Source organism: Diorhabda carinulata, chromosome 7 (genome assembly GCF_026250575.1).
Source record: "Diorhabda carinulata isolate Delta chromosome 7, icDioCari1.1, whole genome shotgun sequence".
NCBI lineage: Eukaryota > Metazoa > Arthropoda > Insecta > Coleoptera > Chrysomelidae > Diorhabda > Diorhabda carinulata.
In genome coordinates, this window is record NC_079466.1 from 9,237,769 (window position 1) to 9,263,289 (window position 25,521).

Below are 25,521 nucleotides of genomic sequence, written 5' to 3' on the forward strand. Positions count from 1 at the left end.
GCTGAACTTCATCTGAACATACTTTTGATCTAGAAATATTGCATCCTGTCAAATGGCTTCAATACAAAAAATCGACAGAAAGAGTTCGATATGACTTCTAAAAACTGTTCTGAATTTGAGTTTAAAAAAAAACAAACTGAGATCTACGATCACCAACAACAATGCTAAAAATATATTTATAATTGCAATCAGTTCAAAATTAATCAAATTTAAAATAACACTGGCTCATTTGATTTGGAATCCACCTTTTATGCATTAGAAGTAAATCCAACAGTTATAAACAATTAAACAGCTTCAAAAAATAGTGTTCAGTTTTTCGATTATAGCTCGTAAAGTGTAAATATTTTTGAGTTTTTAATAAAAGGTTCTTAAAGGGGAGAAATTTCACTGAATACAATCGGATTCCTGGAACTGAAGCTCTATTACTTATAATTTCAATTTAACGTTAAAATAACCCTCCGCAAGCATTGCCTCTAAAGCGAATACGACAATTAAAAAAAATAACCTACCTAAAGTGAATTGGAAAATATAAAAAAAATGGTATAATGTGAACACTTTGGAGAATTTATTTCTGTTCGAACTTTTCATTATGTCAATTTTTCAAAAAATTAGACGATTATTAATTAACAATTAATTAATAAAAGTTTCTCTAACTATTTATTCAACTAAAACAATATTGCTTTATTAAAGTGTTAGCATGTGAATACTTCGTTTATAATACTTATTTGTTAATAAAAAAAGGCAATATTAGTTTATTAACTATTTCTAAACAAATAGACTATTTTCCAGAAATATGAATAAAGTGTGTCTTTTTAAAACTATTTTGACGCAATCTTGTGTTCTGTGTATATAAAGGGTTCAACGAAGTAAAAAAAATATACGATAATTATTATAATATATAATAGATTCTCTAAAGTGCTAAGATTTCACCATATTTTTTTTATATTTTCCAATTTACCACAAATACCTTGAAAAAATGTTTTACTTCATGTACTCGTTTTTGAGACTGTGTGCGCAATCTAACATCTAAATTAAAATCATAAATAATGGAGGTAGAGTTCTAGAAGTAAGAACCTTTTTTAGTAAATGTCTCCCTTGTTTATGGATATTTTTAACAAAAATTCAAAAATATATACGAGCTATGAGCGAAATACCAAACACTGTTTTTTAAAGTTGTTTAATTGTTTATAACTTTTGAAATTTTTAAAAGCGCTGGATAGAATGAGCTAATCTACAAAATTTTTGGTAGTAATGTGTCACATTAACACTGATTTTAACATTCATTTTTAGTTGTAAAATTTTGTATAAAAGCCTCTTTTTGGAAAATAAAATGTTAGGATATTTCCAATATTCTTCTGGCTCTCATAGTACTAATAGTAATAGTAATCGTATGAAATGACCCACAAATCAGTATCCTTGTATTATACCATTGTTGAGATAATATCCTTTATTAAATATTGATAGATCATGTCCATACCAACGCAAAAGTGTATTAACTGGATTCATCTTGCTCTATTTCAATTTATTTTAGCTGATAAATCATTCAATTAAATAGAAAAGAGTGAAAAATACTATAGAGACAGTGCTCATGAAAAATTATTGTGTTAGTTATTTTTCTCTTTTTAGTAAATTACAGAAATAAATGAAGTGTTATTTCCATTCCTGTCTGAGAGATTATTATGCATTTCTCAATTTAGGACAAGTAAAGGCAGAAAATCGAGGATATTTTTTTTCGGTACTGTCAGCACACATAGGGAGCGAAGAATCAGATATTTCGAATAGTCTGTTATTTGTTTGGTAATAGAGAACACTTTTATTTCATTATATCATTTATATTCTTGTCTTAATTCAAGGCTATCAACTGAAGTAGCTTTTTTTAGTAGCGCTTCAAACAGTTTCTATAGGAATGGATCGTTCCAATATATTTTAAGACCTCTTTTAAATAGAATTGTATCATTTCATCGAGTGTTTTGCCATTTCAACTCCATAACTGAAACTACTGCTGAATTGAACCCATAAATTTTCATTTTTCAATAGTCATTTGTGAAGTTAAAAGGTAAATTTAAATAAATAACTCAAGTTGAATATTTCAACACACGGTGGTCCAATCAGTATTAATCAGAATTTGTTCGAAAAACTACCAAAATTTATCTATAATGAACATTTAAATCAATTTAATACTGATAAAAATGTGTGATTAATGAGAAAAACAATACTATTATCTATTCTTTTTGGTGTTATGTATATTAATGGGCTTAGAAAATTTTAAATAATGGTGATAGAATTATTATCAACAGACTTACAAAGTTTAGAAGTTTGGATATATTTTGTACCGCCAGAGATACGTTCCAAATAGGTACTACGTCATCAGATCCGATTATGTAGGAGAGCGACAAAGTTGATTTTTTGATAAAAATAGAGCAGGGTTTTTTTCATGGCTCTTCAGACAAGTTACTCTAAATAGATTCTCTTGCAATGGCTAGTTATTTTAACACAAATAACGATTTTGTGACCGTTAAAACCTAACCAAATTATTAGACAGAACGATTGAAGGATATATTGATGATTTTATGTGCAAGAAACCTTTTAGTTTTGAAATAAAAAGTGTTAAAGTTTGAACCAATACATTACATTTAATTTGGAACAAATTCCATTTTGATGGACTTATTATGTTCGAGTAAAAAAGTGACTGATTTTCATCACAAGAAAATTAGAATGAGATAGAAAACTATTGTTTTCTAAAAGTTGTAGTACCCCTGGATTTTATTAATTTAATTTAGTTAATGCCAACTAGCAAAAGGCTTCAACCAAGTCACATAAAAATGTAATTTTATGTGACTTAGTAATAGTTTTTATATAAAAAAAGAATATATTCGTACCGCATGAAAATCAAACTATTCTTATTAGAATATTTATTACTTAAGATAAATTCGCTCCATGTTAAATGTTAAATATTTAACAATATTCAGGTTAGGTTATGTTAGGTATGCAAAAAAAACAGAAAATCACAAGTAACTATATATATATATATATATATATATATATATATATATATATATATATATATATATATATATATATATATATATATATATATATATATATATATATATTCAAAATGATATTCAAAAAAAACCGATTACTTGCACTTGATAAAACAGTTCTGTTACTGCCCCTTTTCATTTCATTACACCATTTTTCCGTAATTTTTCTCCCTTAGGAATACTAAAAAATACTTTATTTGGTGTTGGTACATTATGGTACTACAGGGGTAGAAACTGTTATAAGTGTCTAGCGGTGGATGACGAGTTTTCTACAGCTATCCCGAAGAAAATAAAAAAAAAATTATGCTTTATACTTAGTGGAAAGTAAGATACTATTTTATACACCTTTATTACCTGTTACTTGCCCAAGTAACCGCGACCCGAGCCCTGTAGCCGCTGGTCATTCTTACCTGTGTGTAGGGGACACACATAGACAAATTTCCAGCTTTTATAAAATAAGGAAGGTCTAACGGTTGTGGGCTCTTGGGCTATTTGTTGATCCATGCTAAGATATCCTGACAAAAAATACAACTAATATGCCAGGACGCGATAGGATGGTAATACAATACAAAACAACGTAGTGTGGATGCTGCTGGAGCTTAGCGGGCGAAACTTGTTCGGTACTGGTGACGTAAGTAAGCGATTGGCGCGTTAATATACGAGTAAGAGTGGACTAAAAATATTACACTTTTGAAAATTTATATCAGCGTTGTTATGAATGCTAGGGACGTGAGGTAAATTGCAAAATTTATATTATGGCGTGCCCAATCATTAAAAAATATAAACCCGACATGGTTGTCAGACTTATTATGATCGTCGTAATAAGAGAATATAAAACTTAAAAAATTATTTTTATTCACAAAGCGACAAAAAGGGTTAATATGAAAAGTAAATTAAAAGTTTTATTTGAATAATCACTGAATTACATTATTAAAATTATGAAGCTTAGCGATAAAAACGGTAACGATAAATATAAAAATGTTTTAGTCATTGAACATCTATTCTATTCGTCTGCTTTGACCATGTGAAATTTCTGCTTATTCTTCAACCTAAAGAAATATTTATGAGGTTGATGTTTCATTTATAAAGCAATTCAACACCTTTTTGAGAGGATTCCAAAAGATTAATGGCTTCAAGCTTTTAAGTTGTGGGAGCTTTGGCTACAAAACTGCATTGATATAGGTAGTGTGATTACTTTGACATTCAAAATATATATATGGAAACATTTATGTACGAAGGCCCGATAGGAAATCTAGTTACTGAAGTCCAGCTTGTCTTAGAGTGTTTTGTTAATTTTAAATATCTTTAAGCATATGTTTTCATACCTTCCAATCTATTACTAATCTAGTATAGAAAGTGTAATCGCTTGATACTATTATAAAGAGATTTATTCTTCAGATAAGAATTTCAAGATTATGCTATTTCCACAAAATTTTTATGCACAGCAACAAACTATCTAATTTGCTAAAAAGATCATATTTCGACTGTTCCTACTAGGGTAACATGAGTTTCCAGGCATATTTCTGGTGTGGTTTGTGATGTATTCACACTTAATTCTTTGTACACATTTTCTATCACTCAAATTATTATGTCTAAGCTCACTCGTAAAGAGAATTTTTGTTCAGTTACTAAGATGAACAACTTGTTTTTTTTTACTTGGTGAATCTCATTAGAATCTGCTGAAAACATTTATGTTACTGAATAAAAGTTTTGTAATGCCTTTTTTATCTATATCTACAGTTTATCCTGATCATTGCAATGAATAACACTTCACTAATCACTAACTAATTGTAAGTTGTGTATTCTAGCTCTAGTATCTCGATTGGTTTTAAAAATCAACATAAGCTGATCTGAACTCTCCAGTCATCCATTTTTATATGGGTTCAATCACCACAATTAGATTGTGAGAAACACCGCGCGTTCGTCAAAATTTGAATATTCTACAAAATTCCATTATTCAGGCTTTAAGTCCTAGTCAAGATATGATAATAGAATTGGAATATAATTCATAAGATATATATTTCTGTATATATAAAATGACCAATCTATCGAATACCATTCCACTACTTACGGATTTCAATGAAAAAATTGCCCTCGTTGTTAGAAAAAATCACCCCAAATAATATGGAGCAAAATAGGAACGAAACACGTAAACGACTTAGATGTACTTAATTTGCTTTAGTGTAAGTAGTGAAGCAGAAAATACTAGACCATTTTCACACAAAACAGAACAAAATAAACGTCAAATTAACTGCGTACAGAGAAAAAAGAATAGGCAATATATAAATTGGACTAGTAGAACAAGTGGGTAGCATTATAAGAATTATTGTGATATTTCCGTATTGGTAATACCTGAAACATTCACAAATAATTTACGTTGTTGCTGTCGAAAATAGACGTTACTTCGAAGGAAATTCATCCCTCCAAAATGTGAAATAACGTACCAAAGTTTATAGGGAAGAGGATGAATTATGAGTCGATTGTAAACTGTTGTGTTGAATGGTGAAGATAACAAACATCAGTTATCCTCATTCATTCATATACAAACACCTCATGAATTAAACGTATACGAGGGTTGCTACTTAAGTTTTGAGATGTGAATATGTCAAATTTGACACTACCATCATAAAGTTTGACATTTTTAATGGTGAATGTACTCAGAACGTGTTGTCATACAAGTGCTCTTTGAGTGGTTTACAAATACTCGAAACATTCATCTTGGTAAAAAAAAGTTCATTCCGATTATTGCAATGAAATACTGAAAAAATTTAAAAGACATCCATAAGATAGTTACCGGCGACAAATCATGGATTTTGCATATAAACCCGAAAATAAACAACAATTAACTGAATGGGTGTTTCAAGAAAAGCCAAATCCAACAAAAGTTGTTCGCGCACCTTTCGCCTGTTTTTTTGAAGTGACAAAGTTTCATTAGAGCAACGGAGAAAGGTTAATTCTGAATGCTACACGAGCATTTTTGGGCAAGAACTGTTCGCAAAAATCAGGGATGTAAATCGTAGAAAACGAATCATTCTCCACCACGACAATTCAAACTCTCACACATCAATTCTAACGAAGACCTTTTTCAACAGTCAAAACATCGAACGTCAACATTTTTCTATACCTGAAGAAGAGGTTGATGCGTTCAAATCACATATTTTGTAGGTACCTCAATCAGAATGGAAAAAATGCTTCGACAATTGTTCAACCAAGTTTATTGATCTTAATGGAGAATATTTTGAAAACCAATAAAGACATATCCAGTTTTAAATATTCGTTTTCATTAGTCCATTTCAAAAATTAACTAGCAACACTTGTATGTTGGCATTCTAAGCAACAAAATATTGGACCATTATTGATTGACTAGACTAAAATATCGAAATTTTTACTGAAACATAATAATAATCTTTTAGAGGATTGGTTGATTTCCAGCAGAGCAAGACAACTACACATTATTATAGACTCGTGAGTTAGTTTTTGAACCAACGTTATCCAGCATTTTCGTTTGGCAGAAGAAATTCAGTGCAGTGACCAGCCAAGTCAATGAATCTGTTCCCTTTGGATTTTTGAATAACCAGAATCAAAAATATATACCTTTCCATATTCAGATCTTGCAGAATAGTAACAAAATTTCGATTACTAACGCCGGCGGTATTTGCCAAAGTAAGAAAAGCCGACAATACACCAAGATGATGCGATAAAGAGACAAAATAGGACAAGGAGCGCCAGCCACACAAGCACTCCATGAACTGTTATGCCAAATTCACTAATTAAATAAAACGGTAAAGAAATCTTTCAAAGCATAATATGGATTTTTCTGTCGTTCACGCGATTGGTTTGCTTTGAGCTAAGAAATTAATGTCGGCTCCAATAAGAGAAGTGCGCGAAAAAGCGGTCTCTTCAAATGATCGAACAATATTATTGACTATTAAGACATATATGTTGCGACAAATATTCAAATTATAGACGATTAGAGATTAGTCAACTGACAATATTTAAGTATTTGAGTAGTATTTTGTTGTTATATTGCGAATTCACATGAAAAGGTGGAAAAAAAGAGAAAAATGTTATTAGTATTTTGGTTGCAAGTTATTTCTTATTTTACAAGTCTACAAATGAAACACTACAAAATTTAATTAACAAATGTTGATGACAGAAGAAACCAATGCCACGCGCAAGCGCAGGCGCATTTATCTCTTGAAAAGATGGAATAGAAAAGGAGTTCTCTCTCTTATACATGAGCGTTACAGCTCGTGTCCAGACTTTATTGTACAGGAACATTACGAGAAGTGGGCGCCATATAGATTTCATAGAAACACTGTGTAGTTACACAATACAATATTCTCATATCATCTTGATATTTTTTTATTGGTTTTTTTAAATACTGATTTTAAATCTACTTGTCATCAGACAAACTGCTTGGCTTGATTGTAAAAACGAGTTTCGTTAATTATTTGACTTCATAAGATTTGTTATTAATTGTTGCTCAGATTTATTCGGCAGTCAGTTGAAAAGTCAAATTGAACTATTGCTAAGAACCACATCATCCAATTTGTTCCATTAGAAATCTGGGAAAAGCTATTTCATGGAATAATCGGATTGAAATAGGAACGAATCGAAAGAATTAATTTCCTTTTCTGAAAGCAAATGTTTCTTTTCTCCTTTTGACAATGCAATTAATATCTAGAATGATATTTTCTTTACCTGTCCATTAAGAAAAATCACTTGTTGATTTTATATTGGACGTAGAGTCACTATTATTGCATATATTGATTTTAAAAACATTTTTGTCGGCAGAAAATAGGTTGCAATTAGAACAAGCTCTACATGGACATATTTATTAGTACTCATATTGGGATATATTATCTCCTAAACACTCTTCATTTCATATTGTCTCAAAACAGTGTGGCATCTTCTAGTAAATATAATTTAAACATTAGATAGTGGTAAAATTTGATCTAAAATACCAAAAACTAAACAAATAATACATGTGAAGTACCTATAATAATAATAATGCTGTTTACATGGGAAAAGTATCTCAATATTTATAAAATAAATTCAATAAATATCTGTATTTATAAACCATTAATAACTTTGTTCCAATGAACTTTGGACAAAGAAAATGATTGGGTGAAGTTATTTAACCTAAGATTCTATCTGTGCACTAAAATACAGGGTGTTCCATACAAAAACGGAAAACCTTGTCTTTAAAAGAGACAACCATTTTACTTCATCTATTCTAACTTAAAAGCTATAGCAAGTATATAAGAGTTTCGACAGTAAAACAAGCATACTGTGACTACCCTTGAAGAAGCGCTTATAATTTAACACTTACACGTTAAACTATTCACTAATACTTAACAATTCAAATACACTGTTTGTTTACTTGTCACTATACCGATGTGTTTATAATGACATCAAATTGTTAATTTACTCCTGGCTACTAGAGCACTATTTTATGTATTATTATCACATTCTAGATTCTTGGATTTCTGTAGTTTCAAATTCATAATTTCTTCTCTACGATAAATATTATCTTTTGTATAGTCAGACAGCTATATATTGGACACTGAAAAATAAACATCCACGACTGTTATATAATATTAAACGTGTGCTCAACCTTAATAATACCCATTAATCACAGCAGTGATTACTGACATCATAACTGTCAGATACTCTCTTGATTTAGCTATATTATATTATACTATTACTTACTAGAAGAAAATAATAGTTTTTCTGATAATGTAACAAAAATTTCCAACAGAATCAAAAAAAATATTATGCATAGTATTCTACTCGCGTTATATATATATATATATATATATATATATATATATATATATATATATATATATATATATATATATATATATATATATATATAGATAAATAGATAAGACAATTTCGTCAAAATAGCGGCTCCTAACAAAACGTAGTCCCACATTGAAGATAGTCGGGAAACGGGGAGGATGTCATTTGACATCATAAACAAATGAAAATGTGCAAAAAATTGGAGAAAGCTATTCGTTCAAAAAAGTGATTAGGCTGTTGAAACCTTTGCGAAACAATGTACGAATAAGAAGACCTAATAAATGTCTCGCAATTTTGCATTCACTCGGCTGCGCTGCACTCCGCCTCACAACTGCAAATATTGCTCGTAAAAAAAATATGCACTTTTAATCCTTATAATATAATATTCTATTTATGCACCCGTATACAAATTTTTAATGATACTCTGTTTTTACCCGACTGCCAAGAAGGGTTATGTTTTTAACGCGTATCTTGTAAGTATGTATGTATGTAATATTCTTTATTACCTTGTATCTCCAGAACCGCTAAACGGATTTTCACATTTGAGGTATCGTTAGATTCGTTTCATTAGCCCAAGTATTCTTAGATAAGAGACATTTAAAAAAAACTAAAATGGCAGATTTTGGACGCCATATTGTATTTTTTTACTATGAAGCATATCTAGTTGGGTATCAAAATGAAGGATTTTAAACACTGATTGTAAATATGTATATAACTTGCAGTTTTAATATTAAATAGAACGATAAAAAATAGCTAATTAAAATAATTCAGACCTGTGCGGATAGATCTACTTTCTGCTTAAATTTGTTATTCTCAATTTGAACACATTGAAATAACTGAATTGAGTCAACGACAGATATTCCAACCCCACAGTTCAACAAATTATCCGCGTAAGTAAAATATGATTATATAAAGAAAACACGGTTCGATAATATTTGACTTTTTCTTAATTTTTAATTTTTTGTTATAAATGTATTACCCTTTGGGGAAAAGTTCTTAAAGATTTTATTATTATACAAAGTTGTATTTCCATTATCCTGTTGTAGAATTGATAATAATATCACGATAACGCCAATATTCAATAGACAAGAACGCAGATTAAATTAGAGTTCATATTTCTTCAGTACATTCCATGATTTATGTTGTTTTAAATAACTTCCGAACTTCTTGTGTAGCTGCTGCATCTGGATCTTCAGGATCAAAGTAGTGTAGAACCTGAATGTCATCAACAAATGATTGAACAGTGTGAGACACTGTCACATATACCTAAGACATATACGAGGAACAAAAGTGGACCAATTATTGAACCCTGTGGCACACCAGATATTATTTCGCCAGCCTCAGATCTCTCAGAACTCTCTGCCTTCTTCCTTTTAAGAAGGATTCGAAGAATTTTCAAGATATTCCCGGACACGATTATCCATATTAATATTTATTGCTAAGAACAATAAAAAAAGTTTCAGCAACAAATAAATTTATTGAAAAAATATTGACTGCGTATCCAAAAGAGCACAATGAACAAAAGCAGTTATAAAATAAAAACAACTCAGACTTGTTTATATATTAAAGATAAGACTAGGACTTATCTATGAAAATCCGGGATGGTTGCAGCTCTCAACTGGTTTCCCAAGATGTTAGATTTGAGGTTGAGTTTATAATCTGGTGATTGCTGTGAAAACTCCCAACCTGGCAGTTGTAGAACTGCGGGAAAAAAATATAATGACGAAGGAAACGTGAACACAGATTGAAATTACGGAAGAAAGAACAACTAAGAAGAACAGATTTGATCAAAAGGAGCTTATGCTCTAACATATAAAAAAACTGAATTTATATTTTTTAAAATATAACCAAACAGAAATCTGTTCTATTCTATTCGTTCTGTTCCCCAAATAAATAGAAAATTCGAATTCATATGATAACTATCATACAAAATTTGCTGAAAACAAAAGAACAATAGTATTTGAACAATTGAATTGATTTTCAATTATAGACTTTTTCTGTTTACATTTTCAGTAAACGTTTACATTGATTTCAAAACGTGACTTGCCCTATAAAAGTTTTCATGTCAAGTAAAGTGAATTTATTTAAAAGTATTTCCAAGTATTTGCGAATATTTTATTGTCGGCCTCCTACAAATACCTAAAAGCTTTCAATTTCACAGTTTCCAAACTCGATTCGTTCTCCACATTAGACACTTTCCCCTCAGTAATATAATGCATTCCATTGTCGCCTTTGGATCCGGATAAATAAACCAAAAAAATAAAAATGTCTTCTAGTGATGATTGTTTGATGCGAGCACGAACTAGTTGTATCTATACATTTTACTGGTTTTTAGATACAGAGTCGAACTTTCAATAGCAGCAGAAACAGGAAATTTTTATTTTATTGGACATGTTTTGTGGTCAAACTTATATTATCATTAATTTCGGGAAAATACTAAAAGCTGTAAAACTTTGTACTAATAGACTTTTATAAATATTCTATGCGACACAACTGTTTTAACAAACTAGAGATGAAGAATATAGTGGGTTACAATCCCACTTGTAAACCAAACTTACTCCATAGGCAACTATCCATACATCAGTTCCTTTTTAAACAATGAATTATATTGTCTCCCCTTTACATACATATTTTCACGTCTTTTTTGCAACAGACGTGAATGATTTCTCTTCTATCAATTTTTCTAGGTACACACCCCTTTCGCTTCTTTCTTTAGAAAAGTTCACATGATTTTTTGAAATTCTTTGAATTTTCTAGGGAATTTCTTGCCTGGTGTTGCAAGCAGCAGTGCCCTCGAAATATAATTATCTACATCTATTAAAGCAATTTTCTTTTTTTAGTTCATCTCTATTCCAAGTGTCAAACGGGTTGATGGAGTTATCTATTTTTGTATAATCATTAAGTACTACACGGTGTCTTAAGTACTAGTTACTTGACATTATCTATTGTCTACTCAAGGATTATTACAAATGTTATTGTATACAAGACGAAATATCTTTCATCGCAATAGTGCGATTTTAGAAGTTTTAGAAGGAATGGTCCTTGTATGGTATGGTACGTGATGATCTTGTTTCTATACTGGTTATCTTTTCAATGTACAAGGTTTATTCCAGATGGTTCAATTAATGTGTTTTTAAATCGTCTTTATTATAGGTCTCTTCTATTTAAAAATTGAACCGTTCGATTTGTTTCTGTTCCTAAGTCGTCTTGGTTTTTGAACTCTTCTGATTACTTTTTTTATATAATTTTTTAGGGAAATAAAAATTTGACGTTTGCACCTGTTGCGCTCTTTATCATTTACATCATTAATATCAAAATAAAATGAAAATAGAAATATGTTTTAACAGATTAACAAAAATATGAAGCAGCTATCAGTCAAATTATTCGTAATTCAATTAAAATTTGCAAAATAGAGCTGTAAATTATTTGGGCGATTTTATCATTCATAGCTTTCTAATTCTTATAAATGTGAAACATTTCAAAAATTCTCTTTTTTGTGTGTTTGATTCAGATTTGATAAATTTTGGATCTTTATAATTTAATTTAAGTTTTTATGATATTTCGTAGTTCGGTAATGCAGTTTTACTTTTTTTATCATATTGATGACCATTTGGTATATTTTATAAATAATACCCTTTGTAGACAACGTCAGATAATTAAAAGGTATTTAATACATGAAATTACTTGTTTTGTTTTTTATTGTTCTAGATTCTAGTTTAGTGACATATTTGGATAATGTAATGGAAGATCTTGAGGAAACTGTCTTGAGCAAACTTAATATTATTATTACATTCTTTTCCGTTATGTAGATGATTGCATTACTGCCGTATCAAAAAATCAAATTGAAAACATAAATTCAATTCTTATTATAAAAAACTTCAATTCACAATCAAAATCATAAAAAATTATAAAATCAATTTTCTTGATGTCATATTACATACAAACAGAATGGTGTACGAAACCAACTTGGTCATCAAGGTATTTGAATTTCAATTCATGTCATCCTATATCACAAAAAAGTGAGTGAATAATAAGTTGGCTGATAGATCTATCCAACTATCAGATCCTGAATTTAGATGCTTAGCTATTCAAAAAGCAAAAACTGCATTGAAAGAAGATAATTATATGGAAAAAAATGGTAAACAACATATTCAAGAAAAGGATAAACACATAAACAGATACTATAATCAATTGAGTAAAAAATAAACATTAAAAAATTTTTCCTTGACATATGTGCAAAGACTTTTCAGCAACTATCGAGTTATTTCAATAAATTTGATTTCAGTATAAATCATGAAGGACATAATATATTACCCAAATATTTCACTAAACTAAAATCAGAAATACCCAAAATAAAAAATGTAATATCATGTATAAAATAACTTGTAATGATTCTGACGATGTCTACATAAGACAATTATCTCAGTATTTAGAAACTGGACTAATAGGTCATCAATGCGATGAAAAAAATAAAACTGTAATAACGAACCACAAAATATGAAAACAACATAAATTCAATTTTTAAAACGGAATCAAATTCACGAAAAAGAGAGAATTTTCAGAAATGATTCATATGCCTAAGATCGAGAAAGTTATCAATGATAAAAAGCTATAAATGATAAAAAAGACCTAAATAATGTAAGTAGAGTTTACAGCTCAATTTTATAAATTCTAATACAACTATGAATAATTTGACAGATAGCTGCTACATATTTTAAGGTGTAAAAATTAGGGAAAAATAAATTTTTTCTACGATCGTGCGTTTTAACCCACTTTCTCGCACGCATTTTAGTTTTGAAATTTTGACCTGATTAGATATTTTTTTACTTTGGAGGTTATAACTATTGTTACTGCAGATAAATAAATATTTACGAAATAGTTCATCAAATAAAATTTAAACCTTTTCTAGCTTTTTGTAGCATTTTTAATTTTTTGAAAATATAAAATAATAAAGATATTTTTTATATAACCTTGTACATTCTTCAAAGGAGTGTCAGAAAACAACTTTCAAACCACCCAGGTTTGATAGCAGTTGCTATGACAACCCAGGCGTGTAATTGTTACTAAAACGTCAAAGTTGTTCAAAACGTCTTGGAAGTGACCGAATAAGTATAATCTTCTTCTAAATTAAACCAAATAACTCCACTGGACCGGCAATTCTTACTAGTCTACAGAATGCAACAAATTCTGTTTTCAATATTAATATTTATAATACTTAGTAGTTTTTAGTTAAAGTTTTGTATATTATTATGTTTGTTGGAGTAAAATAATTTTTGAAAAATGGGTCGTTGTATATACGGTCGTAAAAAAAATAATGTTCTTAACTAATGCGTAAAGTCTTTCCGCTCCGCGTCGTTCGGGACAACTGCAGTCGCTTACGGGAAAGTACCACTTTCCGCGCTTGTTAGGAAAATAACTATTTTATGTTTGAAATTTCTATTTGATTTTATTTTTATTTTGATATTCAATGATTAATATACACAAATTGTCAGTGTCATATTTTGATAAGGACCGCAACCGGTTGAAATGTCAAACTTATAAAAAAACTAATTGTAAATCAGAAGAGACCTATAATCAAGAAAATTTAGAAGAATAAACATATATAAAAGGCATGAAAAATAAGAAATTAAAGAAATAAATTGTATTTTCATATCCATGTGCAAAATTGGGACCTAAATATAAAACTTCTTTTACTTCATCTGGTATGAGAGTATCAGTTAAATTCAAGATCCATTTTGATTTTATTTCATTTGTATTTTCAAGAATAGGTTAATTAAGTAATTCCTATTAATATTTTCCAAAAATTTAAGGAGAAATGTCGAAAAAGAACTTAATCACTTTTTATTAAATGCAAAGAGAAAATTGATAAGCTAATATCAAAACAGCAACATATTCTTGAAACTACAAATGAAATAAAATCAAAATGGATCGAGAATTTAACTGATACTGTCATACCAGATGAAGTGAAAGAAGTTTTATCTTTAGGTCCCAATTTTGCACAAAATATTTCTATTGACAAACAATTACCTGTGACAAATATTTTATGTAATATTGAATGTAGCACCAATCATCTAAATAACGAAATTCAAAATAAAATAAAATCTGAGACTTGTAATATTATCACTAATTTCAAAATAAATTGAAAAACAAAAGACAACAAAACGATACCAAACCTCAAACTATAACCAAAAAATTAGAATAATAAAATGATGAAATTATTAAACGATAAGACAACTTACAAAAAAATTAAACAATACCCTACGAATTCTTATCAAAAACAAAATAATAATCTAATTCGATCTTGGAAAGAACAAATTTTTATTTCGCCATCAGATGCAAAAATATTGAAAATTCACAATGCCTTGCCCCCTAAAATGTATGGTCTACCAAAACTCCACAAACCTGACATTCCCCTTCGACCGATTGTTTCAAGTATTCAAACTCCTCTCACCCTATTATGTAATTATCTGAAAATTATTTTGAAAAAAATTTCATATCAAAACAAATTCTATATCAAAAACACATGGGAGTTCAACGAAAAAATTAAAAGTGTCAAAATTCCTAATGAATATGTATTTATTTCGTTATATGTGGTTTCTTTATATAGAAATATTCCTATTACCATTTTGAAAAATATATTAATGAAAAAATGGGACAAAATTAAAGAATATACAGAAATACCTCAAAATGAACTAATAAAAGCTACAGAACTCACACTCACAACAATATATTTCAAATATGAAAATGGAATATACAAACAAATTGATGCTTGTGCTATGGGAGCTTCCATTTCAAGTGTTATAGCACAATTGGTAATGGCAGATCTTGAGGAAACGATCCTAAGCAAACTTGATATAAATTCCATTCTTTTGCCGGTATGTAGATGGTTGCATTACTGCTGTACCAAAGAATCAAATTGAAAACATAAGTAAAAAATTCGATTATAAAGATTCGAAAAAAGACCTAAATAATTTAAGTAAAATTTATAGCTTTATTTTGTGAATTCTAATAAAACTACAAATATTTTGAATGATTAAGTACTGCTACATATTTAAGATGAATGACTGAGGATAAGTTTGTCTTATTAGAACATCTTCTATTTCGATTTTACTTTTATTTTGATGTTCATGGTGTAGGTGAACTATTGATTGATATAAATACGCAAATTGTCAGTGTCAATGTAATATTTTGATAGAGACTGAAGTTAAGTCGAAACGTCAAATTATCAAAAAATATTAAAAGAACTAATTTTAAAACAAAAGAGACCTAAAATCAAGAACATTTAGACGCATTAATATATCAAACATTGAAGAAAGAAATTATATATATATATATATATATATATATATATATATATATATATATATATATATATATATATATATATATATTGTTATGGTATGAATATATCCAAAATAAATTATTAAATAATAATAAGATATAAATAAAGCAATAAGTTCAGTTCTGTTATTCGGTTACTTAGAGCAGTTTATCACAATAAAATAAATAACATTCTTTTTATTAAGTTTTGGCCAACACTATATTCTAAATTATTATTTAATTTTGACAAATCCTGTATAATCAAAGAATTTAATCCATAAATTGACAGATAAAAACAGGAGCACCAACTTCAAAAATTTGTGTGACATACCAACATAAATTTAAAGGTTATAAATGATAAAATATAAAAATTTTGACAACTGCAATGATAAAATTAATAACATAGGAATGAAATATATACAATAAAGAAATTATAGAATAATATTATTTGAATAAAGTCACAATAATTTAAAAATTTAGAAATGACAATTTAGTAACTAACTTTTAAAATAAATATCATTGGTTAAAAAAAAAACAATGAAGAAGAGAATCAACAACGAAAGAAATTTCTTTTGCAAGAGAAAAAAGAGTAAAATAATTTTAATTGAAATTTAAAAAAAATTAAAATCTTGATATAAAAGGCATAAAATATTCAAAGGATTGATAATTAATAATTGTATAAGTGTAGTAATAAGAAATTAGTGAAAACAATTAAATAAAGTGAAATAAGTGAGAATACTCACAAAGGGACAATTTCCAAGATAAAGAAGTTGTGAAAAGGAAAAGAACAGGAGTGGAACTACAGCGGAGTATCTGTTTATTCTGCAAGGCCGTAACAATTTCTAATTTAAAAAAAAAAAAATTAAAAATACAACATAACAAACAATTAAGGTACTGTTCTATTAAGTTTAAGTATTTCTTTTAGTATATAATATTTGAGTTCACATTTCCATATAATTTAGTTTTATGAGTGTAATTATGAGTATGAATGAATGAATGAATGTTTGTAAAATAAAATAATTGTAATAGCTAGTTAAGAAATTGTATATTTTGAATATTTTATTCATTATAAAGAACAGACCCGGTCTTAAAACTATTATAATCTGACCTTATAACCATAACAATTTATCGCAATAAAATTTTTTAATTTGACCTCACAATATAATACCCTGAGAATGAAAAAAATAATAATAACATAATAAAATAAAGAAATTCAAATAATTATTAATGGCGCCCAAATTAAAATCTGATTTTATTTAAAATAAAATTTATAAAAATAAACATTACACACCATAATACCATAACAATATATATATAGATATATATATATATATATATATATATATATATATATATATATATATATATATATATATATATATAGAGAGAGAGAGAGAGAGGGAGATTCCTATAGTAAAAGTATCGAAATGAAGGATTTCTACTATTTTTGGGGATGTTAATATCGACAAAAGGTCGATTCACATCACGCTTTTCAGAGGAGTCGCAATTCAATATTCGTCGAGGCAATAGCCAGGAAAGTAGTTGTTTTCTCCTTTAAAGAACGACGAAATACAATTTCGAAATATTGAATTTCGAAATTATTTCAGAAGTGAATAGTAAAAATGCTTTATTTTGCTTTTGTAAGAATTGAATAGAAATGTAATAAGATATAATTTATCAAGCAAACAAAAGTATAAATTAAATTTTATATTGAATCTTTTAAAAAAACCAATTTTTTGAAAAGTAATATCCACAATTTATATTTATTCCACGAAGAAATTGTTTATCAGAGTACGTACATCAAAGCATTAGCAAAGTTCCAGGGTCAATTTCATGTGAAATGCCCGGCGTGTAGAAAGTTGGAGAGTATTTATTAAAATGGATTGCTAGTTGAACTTCTTGCGCATTTATGAGTTGGTACTTCAACGTTTTCATTTCGAAATATGATCTTCCACTGCCAAACTCATTAACGGTGCATTGTTGTAAAATTAAATAAGTTATAGATGTGAAATTTTTAGTTAACAAAATAGTAATGAACTGTTCTGCCGTATACCCATTGTGTAAAATAATTAAGTTGCAAAACTATCAACAAAAAATAAAATTAAAAAAAAATTACCAACGTATTAATAAGAAAAAAGCAATACTCATCAAAGTGGGAGTCGACGAGATCAATTATTTTGCCATTGAAGGCCGTAAAATAAAATATATTTTTTGAAATACGTTTTCAACACAATTTCTCTATAGATCATTTAGATCATTGCGAAAAACTTGACATATGTTTCCAATCACTACTGCACTTAAAGTAGGTAAATAATTATATTTGCATGGTTCTGCTTCCAACTTTTTCAATTTTCTACAAACCATTTATATAGGATTTAACATACAATAATTCGGGGGCAGTCTTATAAAGTGTGGCTTAATAATCCTTGAATATTATTGTCGATATTGTGTGATACTGCATGATAATATATAATAATTAAGTTGTCAAGTTTCTTATGTTTAAAAGCAAACTCAATTGAAACACGCAGCAGTGTCACTAAATATTTAAAGTCATAATCAGAGTATGTATGCAATTTTTTGTTCAACTTTCGTACTTAATTGACTATAAAAATTATGCATTCTTCAACGAATATTATCATTAGTTCATCGTTAGTTATCGGTTAACTTTCTTTTGATGTAGTGTGTGCTCTATTACATCCCCCACTTGTACAACGCAATAAAAGATAGTAACGGGCTTTCCAATAAGATGTGTTATTTTGAACAGCCCGCTATTTCGATAAATGTCACTTTTGAAGCTGTCATTTTTTGACATTTGACAAGTAGAAACTACGCCATTGATGGAAACGGTACGATACACGCTTCAACAACGCATTGTAATTATTAAAATTCACTATAAAAATTGTGAAAGTTTGGCACAGACGGTTCGCAAAACTAAAACATTTTTGGGTCGACTTGAAGCACCTTCTCGGACCGCAATACAGAAATTGGTGGAAAAATTTGAGTTGTTGGGACAAGTTAGTGATGTGAAGAATAAAACCCGTGCACGTCGCTCAAGAACAACTGAGAATATTGCTGCTGTAGCCCAAAGTGTTGAAGAAAACCCAGGTTTGTCCATTTCTCGTCGTTCTTTGGAATTAGCCATTCCACAAACGTCATTACACCGTATTTTGCATAAAGACTTGGGTCTTAAGGCCTATAAGTTCAGTTAACACAAGAACTCAAGCCGGCCGATCATCAACAACGTCGTGTCTTTGCTGATTGGGTCCTTGAAATGCATGAAAATGATCCGGAATTTGATCGAAAAATCATCTTAACTGATGAGGTCCAATTGCACCTTGGTGGTTACGTCAATAAACAAAATTGTCGAATCTGGGACTCGGAAAACCCAACAGTTATTGTTGAAAATCCTCTACATCCTCAACGCGTGACTGTTTGGTGCGGTTATGGTTATGGCATTTTTCTTTCAATATCAAAATAACACCTGTTATTGGAAAACCCCTTACATGTTATTAAAGTTAGTTATATTCCATGACACTTTTTACCTTTTGACATTGAACAACACTTGTTTTCATTATTCGACACTGTATCGTTTACCTCAAAAGGCTGCCTTTAAACGACAACCTCAATTAATTTAAATAGTTCATAATAGAAACTAAGCACAAAAATTCGAATATCTTCAAATAAGAATAAAGTATATAAAACTTATGACTATGGATATTTTGCAATGTCACCGACGGATAACTATCAGTCATACCAGCTCGTCACAAATCAGTGTTTAAATGTACATATAATAAATCATATCACCCTAAACATATATCAGGATAAGTCAGTACTACTCAAATGGATTTTAAATATTTTAAATAGATAAGTTTTCAATTTTTGTGTGCGATGGTTGGATGTGGAAAACTGGAATATTATGAATATAATACATTATATAAACAATATACGGATGCTGGAAGAAATATAATTATTAATGTTCACGACCGAACTAAAAAAAATTGAAAAATGGATGTAATACTTAGTTCGGGCAATTAGTTTTAAATTAAACTATTCGAGTGCTGAAATTTTTTATTAAAGGGAAGTTTATGCTTACTCGAACTACTATCATTAAAAGGATCACGTAGTAAAAGTAAAATGTAAAATGTTCGCTGTATAAAGTTTTATTTTATCCAAAAGTAATATTTGATGTCTATATATGTATTATGTTTCGAAATCACTTTGATTTTAGGTCTCATCTGTTATAAAATTTTTTTTCAATAATTTTTGAAAGGTAGATAGAAATTTTGACGTTTCGGTTACTTTCAGAGACCTAAAATAATAATAAACATAAAAGGTCTAACAAATTATATATATATATATATATATATATATATATATATATATATATATATATATATATATATATATATATATATAAATTCAGTGTCCGTGTGTATGTTCCAAGAGTCAACTGATATTCATGAATGTTGGCATATATATGTAATTTGGTCCAACTTAAATAATAGGATAGTTATTATTTAAATTAATGGTCTCAATAATTGATAATCAATAATAAACTGATCATCAACGTTGATTGTTGTTATTAATTGTAGTCTCCATGAGTCTGGAGCAGTTCTCCTTTGCACCTCATAGATGGCGCCACATTTTAATGTGATATATTTTCATAGACTACACACTATACATGTCTGATTTGCCTATACCTACACCACTTAACGTCGCTTCTTTCAAATCATTCTTCATTTTATCTTCGTTGCGTACATTACTTCGAATATTTTTTTTACTTCTAACTTACAGTTATTCAGCGAAATTCATTCATATTAAAAATTCAATTACTATTTACAATTAATTATTACAATTATTTGGATGGCATTTAGTAAAATAAAATTTTTCCTTCAATTACAGTTCAAATCCACATATAGAAGGAAATATTTGAAACTATTTCAGTAGAGTAATAAAGTATAATTCCACTGGATATTTAAAAAAATTACCTCAAAATTTTGTAACTTACCTATTAAATGGAATTAAATATACGCTCTGCTTACTGCCTCTTAAGTTTTTTTAGTTTTCTCTCTCTCTCCTTTATAATATCTTATGCCGCCTTGCGTTCAAATTAAGAAATTTGAGAGTGATATCCACATTTTTCTCGTAAAAACTTTTTAATAACAAGTAATTTTCTAAGTTTCACAATTCCAGGAAGAGCCGACTTTTCCACTATAATAAGAGATCATTTGTCAAATAGAAATGATGAATAGATATTGTGTTAGCTTTTAGTAAATTCGTGAATTTCAATCTGCTATTTGTAAGTAAGTTGATCTAATATATCACAAAGAATCATAAAAAACTACGTTGATTATAAAATAGAAAAAAAATTATTCCTATCTATTTCCGCTAAGCACGCTTATGTGTAGTTTCAAAATCAATGGCTGTAACCTTCAATAACGTTGTTGTCAATGTTGCCAGAATAACATTTTTTCCGTTAATTGTTGGTTTATGAGTATTTCAATGAAATAGAAAAAATATCGAATAAGATTATTGTTAAATTAAGCGAAAATATTGAATAATTTCATAGTGACTAAGATTTCTGTTATTGTATTCCACTGGTTTCATTGATAAACTCTGCAATCATCTCGATTATTTGTTCCAGTTGTCAAAAGTATTTTCTTTAGTTTTATTCTCAATTCAATAAGCCCGAATTTTTTTCCACTGAAGTATTTGAATATTTTTCATTTGAAATAAAACATTTTTCATGACTGAGGCAAAAAAGTATACCTATATACCTCGATATTTTACATCTGCATGAACTATTCAATATGATCATACGTTTTATAATTAGTATGGAAGTACTTATACTACATATACTTTTTATCATATATCCATTTATTTGTTTAGGTTATTTTCATTAGAACGTAATTTTATCACCTATTTTTAAGAATTAAATTAAATTAATTTGCACATATTAACTTTGGCAACAGTGTCCGCAAGACCACATGTTTTCATCTTCTTATCCTTTCACGCAGTTGCATGAATGCGAAAATAATTACGTTGTTTGTGTTGTTTATGTGTTGGTAGTGTAGGTAACAATAAATGTTAATGTGCGTGAGTTTCCAAAATTTTAATAAAACTGTAATTACGTTGAACTGGCGTTCCGTTGTAACGTTAGACGGTGTTTCACGAGTGAAAATTAATCGTTATCGTTCGTGTATCCACAGAATATTTTCTATTCAACTACATGCTTCTGAGCAGGATTTGAGAGAAATAGGTCAGGCAAATTTATTGCTGAGGTGTTTTTGTTCAGGTGAATCGTTATTACTTTTTATAATCCGTTGTTTGGTCAATATATTGTAATAATTTGATGCACCAATAAGTGAGGTTAGGTTACTTTTGAATGATTTAATCAGTGGTATAACATTTTATTTTTATTGGGGTATAGATTATAATTAGTATATTCAATAGATTCATATAATAGACGTACATTTTTGGAAAGTACGGGAAAAATGAGTAAACGTAAAACTGAAAATATTGCCGAGTCAACAAAATCTGACGTAGAAGCAAAAAGTTTAAGATTAACAGACATTACAGAATCTGAAATTTCAAACTCAGAACTCTCAGAACATGTAGTAGAAAGGGAAGAAAATAATGAAATTTCATTGGATGATAATACCAAAAGTACAAATACTGAGCCAGATGAAGAATTGCCAAGATTGATCAAAGAACATTTAGAAAGTAATTTTAGCAAACCAAAGGTTGGTGGTTTATTCTAACTTTTTGAAAATATATTTGAAAAATATATTGTCATTGATATATAAGTCAATAGAAGCCAAATTTTGATAAATGTCCAGATTGATTCATGATGATTTGGTTTATCATTATAGTACCTACTTTTTCGTTATAGAAAAATGGTTTGAATTTAAACTCCTTCTTTGGGGTCTTTTTCTATTTCTTACAGCTATTCAGGTATAATTACTGTAGTAACAGAAAAGAAATTTAAATTAGATGAATTGGTTTCCATCTTTAAGTTTTTTTTAATCACAAATTTCTATAACTCCAGAAACAGTTGAAGTTAAATGTATAATCAGTTACTGCTACGCTTTTCAATAACCTAGTACTACTAATATATTAGACTAAAAACTTGGGATATGATAATCAATTCAAAAGTTAATAAGATTGTCTGAAATTTATATAATGTCTCTTTGAACCCGTGTTAAGTTATCCAGGGATTTCTAGATTTCTAGAAGACCCCAAAAAAATTATTTAACTATCACAAATTCTACCTGATAACAAAACAATTAAATGAAAATTGTTATGGGAGTATCCTCTATAGCGTGAAAAAAATCCATAAACTAACGCACATCGTTCGTTTTGAAATCGAAGCCTCAAATTTTTTATCAATTTTTCTTCAACTATTGCAAAATACGTTCAATAAGTAATTTAATCACAAGAAATTGTGATGTAAGTATTTTTTATAACAAAATAAATTCATAATTGCTGACGCCCAAAGTTCGTATTTAGATCGATACCCTAAAATTTTTACACATTTTCTCTAACTTTTGCAAAGGACATTCAACAAATAATCTATTAACAAAAAATTTTCATGTCAATATTTTTTATAACGTCAAAAAAATCCATAAGCTTTTAAGTTTAAGCCTTGACGTGCATCGTTAGTTTTGAAATTGAAGCCTAGAAATTTGTAGATGTTAGTTTGAAAAAATGTTGTACCTTTCCGCCACCTACGGATGATACTTACGGGGGCGCGAGCTTTTTAGGAGCAAATAACTCGATAACCGATTGAGTTACACGAATCTAAGAAGAGTAACTTTTTTTTGTAGAATTTAACGCTTTTTAATATTTTTTCATTATTTTAGTTGTAAGATTAGCCCAAAAAAAGTTTACTTTGATTTAATTAACACAAACAAGTGCAATTAGCGCCCTCTATTAGCAATGTTAAATAAGAGTGCAAATTATGATTCCTCATGCCAAAAAACGTAAAATTGCCCATTCTCAAAGAGAAATTGTGAAAACATAACAAATTGTTGCGAAAATCAAAATTTAAACTTTATCTCGGAAACTAGCAATATTAGCATAAGTCATGTTGAGCAGAATCATCATATTTTGAGGTCTAGAATCTATAGTTCAGAGATTGGACATTCTTAATGAATCACTCTGTATATATATATATATATATATATATATATATATATATATATATATATATATATATATATTTCTAATGACGTACATCTTGCACCATATGTGATACACTAACATAATACTTTCAAACAATTTCAGTGATAAAACTTTCATTGACTTATAAAAAAGATGACAAGTAATGTAGCAACAATCTGTCAAACACCCTGGGTACATTTTGTCCAGGTAGGTGTTACTAGAATGAGATTGATAAATCTATTAACGGTAAAACTTACTATCTTCTGTAATACATGTTCCTAAAAATTCTTGTACTTCTAATATATTCATTATAAATATATTTTATACATACCTGATGTTTCCAACCATTTTTCAAGTGTAACTATAACACTAAAATGTTATAAGCTGACGTTATATCTGGCCAGAATGAATATTGAAATACTAGAGTGACAAGTGACAATATGTACTCTATTAACTAACAACCCAAAAATAATTGGTTAATGGATGTACAGTATATTGGAATTTTTCTACAACTCTCCTTCCTAAAGTTTTGTTCTGAATAAGCATGCTACTGAAAACGAATTACACTCGGTATGTAAATATTGAGTTTATGTAATTCATACGACTCACGGGTTAAAGCGGCTTATAGGTTTTACTTTCGCATCATTTGAATAGGAAAGACGTGTATCATTTATATCTTGTATTTTACTGCATAATATATTATGTTGAAAATTCTGATACTTTTATCCTCCTTTTTGTGGTACATAATTTGCTTTTGCCAATCTTAAAAATTTATTCAAATATTCTTGAATTCCGGTTCAGTTCAGATGAGAGTATTTGTTGTTGTTCAACGGACAACCTTCCGAAATCAAACTGTCACTGCTATTAGTAGAAGTGTTGTGCGTGATCTTTTTATGTATTTGAATTTCTCATAAGCTTAATACGTTTATTATTTATAATATATCACATAAAAAAATGATAGGACCTAAATTCCAAATTTCGAGATAAACGATTAATTCAAATGTGAGTTTATTCAGTCGTGGTATATGCATTTACTTGTTTGATATACCTACTTATTTAGGTCCATGTAAAATATAATTTTTTCTCAACTTTGCACGGCTTCAAAATAAAAATAAACTGATAATAAAAAATTACTATGTCTCCAGAATTTGTACGATATTACCAGTAAGAAACAGTATATTAT

The 25,521-nt window shown here is 28.7% G+C and overlaps 1 protein-coding gene across 13 annotated transcripts in view; it reads left to right on the forward strand.

The window, feature by feature from the left end:
• Positions 1–25,521, forward strand: part of LOC130896656 (uncharacterized) — a 441,816-nt gene that overhangs the window by 289,881 nt on the left and 126,414 nt on the right. Inside the window, exons 1-2 of one of the 13 annotated variants that reach the window (XM_057804886.1) lie at positions 22,165–22,470; positions 22,629–22,918. The exons of 8 other annotated variants lie outside the window; for them this stretch is intronic. In XM_057804886.1, coding sequence (XP_057660869.1) covers positions 22,260–22,470; positions 22,629–22,918 — 501 coding nt within the window. In that variant the 5' untranslated portion in view covers positions 22,165–22,259. Of the gene's footprint in view, positions 1–22,164; positions 22,471–22,605; positions 22,919–25,521 lie in introns of those variants that run through there. 4 more of the 13 variants (XM_057804887.1, XM_057804885.1, XM_057804888.1 and 1 more) reach the window with 4 other exon arrangements.